Raw genomic sequence first — 2,178 nt, forward strand, 5'->3', positions numbered from 1 at the left:
GTGAATGAGAATCGAATCGAATCATGAAATTTGTGTCAAAACCCAGCCCTAATATATAAACATGTAAAAGATGAATTAAGTCAAAGAAGTTCAAACTAACCTTCCTCATCGTAGTTTGACATATCGTCTGTGATCATCGTACTGAAATCTAACAAAAGGTTCCATGTGTCTTTGGGAATGGATCGCTTATGATGCTCCTGCAATGCAAAAGCAAACAAAACATTCATCCAGGTTTACAGTGTTAAACACTATTTATGCCAGTTTAGCCTGGAACACTCTACACTACTTTTGCCCAGATTTTTGCCGCAGTTCAGTCTGGACACATCAATGATTGCTGCCAAAAATCAGAGTCAGCCTGTAGATTTTGGGCAACCAGAGTCGACAGATTTCGCAGGAAATCACACAGTGTATCATGGGCACAGACTCTGATTTTTTTAGCATCAGACTTTGAATCTGTCCAGCCTGAGAATATCAGACATGTTTGGTATTTTGAGCCGATTTTGGAATACATATTGTTTTAAAATGTCATGCATCTTCTAGCTACAAAGTGCATGTTTCTGCCCGAGTCTGTTGTGTTCAGAACAACTTGAAAGTTTATTAGTGTGTGATCCTCAGCTGTGTAGTGTATGATGCACAGTGTTCTCCGTAACCATTTTTAAAGTCTGCAAGTGTCAAAATAAAACTATTTTATAGTTTGTTTTACAGTTTGGTGATGCTAGGGGGGCATACATTAAAAAACACATTCAGGTTTAAGTTAAATCTATTTATAACTTACAGCCATGTACAGATCAATACTCACCAATAAAAATTTGTTCCATAGATCTAGAAATTTAAAACGCCCAGCCAATATTAAATTCCAGTATGCAATTGCCATTTCTAGGTCTAGAGAAAAACAAAACAAAAAAACTGAAAAAACACTAGTTAACTATACAAAAATGAAAAGTAACAAACGTGAATGAACCCAACACATGCCTAAGCCCTTTTGTCCTGGATTCTTAGCAAAGTTGAATGTGAACTGATAGAAGTCTTTAAATTTCCCTTGGTCCTTCAACTCTTGCTCCATCCTGGGTAGCTGTGCTTTGAGTTTCTCTATATTGTCACATCTTGACAAAACAAACGCAAAGATCAGCATTTCAGTGTGTAAGTCACTGGATGAGGGGCAAAGATTATTCAGAGAGCTCAGACGTGATTTAAAAAAATTACCCTTGCTCAGCCATTCCCTCCATGAACTCTTGTTTGGAGAACTCACATTGTGTTGCTGCCCGAAACTTCCAAGCAATTAGCAGAACACTTACACTGGCTGGATCAAGTCCCAAATCATCGCAGAACTGTTGGATTCCATCTATACCAATCTTGTTATCATCTTGAGGGTCTGCAAAATTGAATACAATGCAAGACATTTTCTCATTTCTTACAGAAAATGTACACAAAGCATGGTTTACTGTGTTTGTAATAATTCTCTATATTTCAACACACAAAACACTATTTAAAAGTAATGAAATGCTGCTCAATCCTTACCTCTGTATCGATTGTAAAGCTGTTCTAACTTTTTCCGGTCTAGTGTTCCCTTTAGATTCTGTATGTAGAGGTCGGGATTTTGGAAAAAGTTGTCTGTAGCAACATCTAGTTTCCAATCATTCTGAGACAAACAATTCAATGCTGTTTTCTCGTTTGACTGGGTAAAGATCATGAACTGGCGAACTTTATCCTTCTGAGAGGATTTCAGCTTGTTCTGTAATAGGGAAAAAGTATAAAGCCACATTCAGTTAGTTAGATATTGTATATCAACAGTCACTAGTACAGCAGCATGTTCTTGTACATAGACCCAGTCGGTGTTAAAGGGGTCATATGATGTTGCTAAAAAGAACATTATTTGGTGTATTTGGTGTAATGAAATGTGTTAATGCGGTTTAAGGTTAAAAAAACACATTATTTTCCAAATACTGTGCATTATTGTTTCTCCTCTATGCCCCACCTTTCTGAAACGCGTTGATTTTTACAAAGCTCATCGGTCTGAAAAAGCGAGGTGTGCTCTGATTGGCCAACTATCCAGTGCGTTATGATCGGCCGAATACCTCAAGTATGTGACAGAAATGTTAAATGTGACAAAATGCTCTAGGAATCGATTTTGCTTGACAATCCTCATAAGGCTGCGGTTCTCTCGGTTGGTTGTGCATC

At 37.6% G+C, this 2,178-nt stretch overlaps 1 protein-coding gene across 2 annotated transcripts in view; it reads right to left on the reverse strand.

The window, feature by feature from the left end:
- The window catches only part of LOC107722250 (DCN1-like protein 1), a 7,649-nt gene that overhangs the window by 3,234 nt on the left and 2,237 nt on the right, over nucleotides 1-2,178 (reverse strand). For both annotated transcript variants that reach the window (XM_016530533.1, XM_016530539.1), the window contains exons 2-6: nucleotides 1,519-1,732; nucleotides 1,204-1,372; nucleotides 973-1,103; nucleotides 800-882; nucleotides 101-197 (exon numbers count right to left, since the gene is read on the reverse strand). In XM_016530533.1, the coding sequence (XP_016386019.1) occupies nucleotides 101-197; nucleotides 800-882; nucleotides 973-1,103; nucleotides 1,204-1,372; nucleotides 1,519-1,732 (694 nt within the window). The remainder of the gene's footprint in view (nucleotides 1-100; nucleotides 198-799; nucleotides 883-972; nucleotides 1,104-1,203; nucleotides 1,373-1,518; nucleotides 1,733-2,178) is intronic.

The sequence above is a fragment of the Sinocyclocheilus rhinocerous genome, unplaced genomic scaffold, assembly GCF_001515625.1.
Source record: "Sinocyclocheilus rhinocerous isolate Xijiao unplaced genomic scaffold, SAMN03320098_v1.1 scaffold161, whole genome shotgun sequence".
NCBI lineage: Eukaryota > Metazoa > Chordata > Actinopteri > Cypriniformes > Cyprinidae > Sinocyclocheilus > Sinocyclocheilus rhinocerous.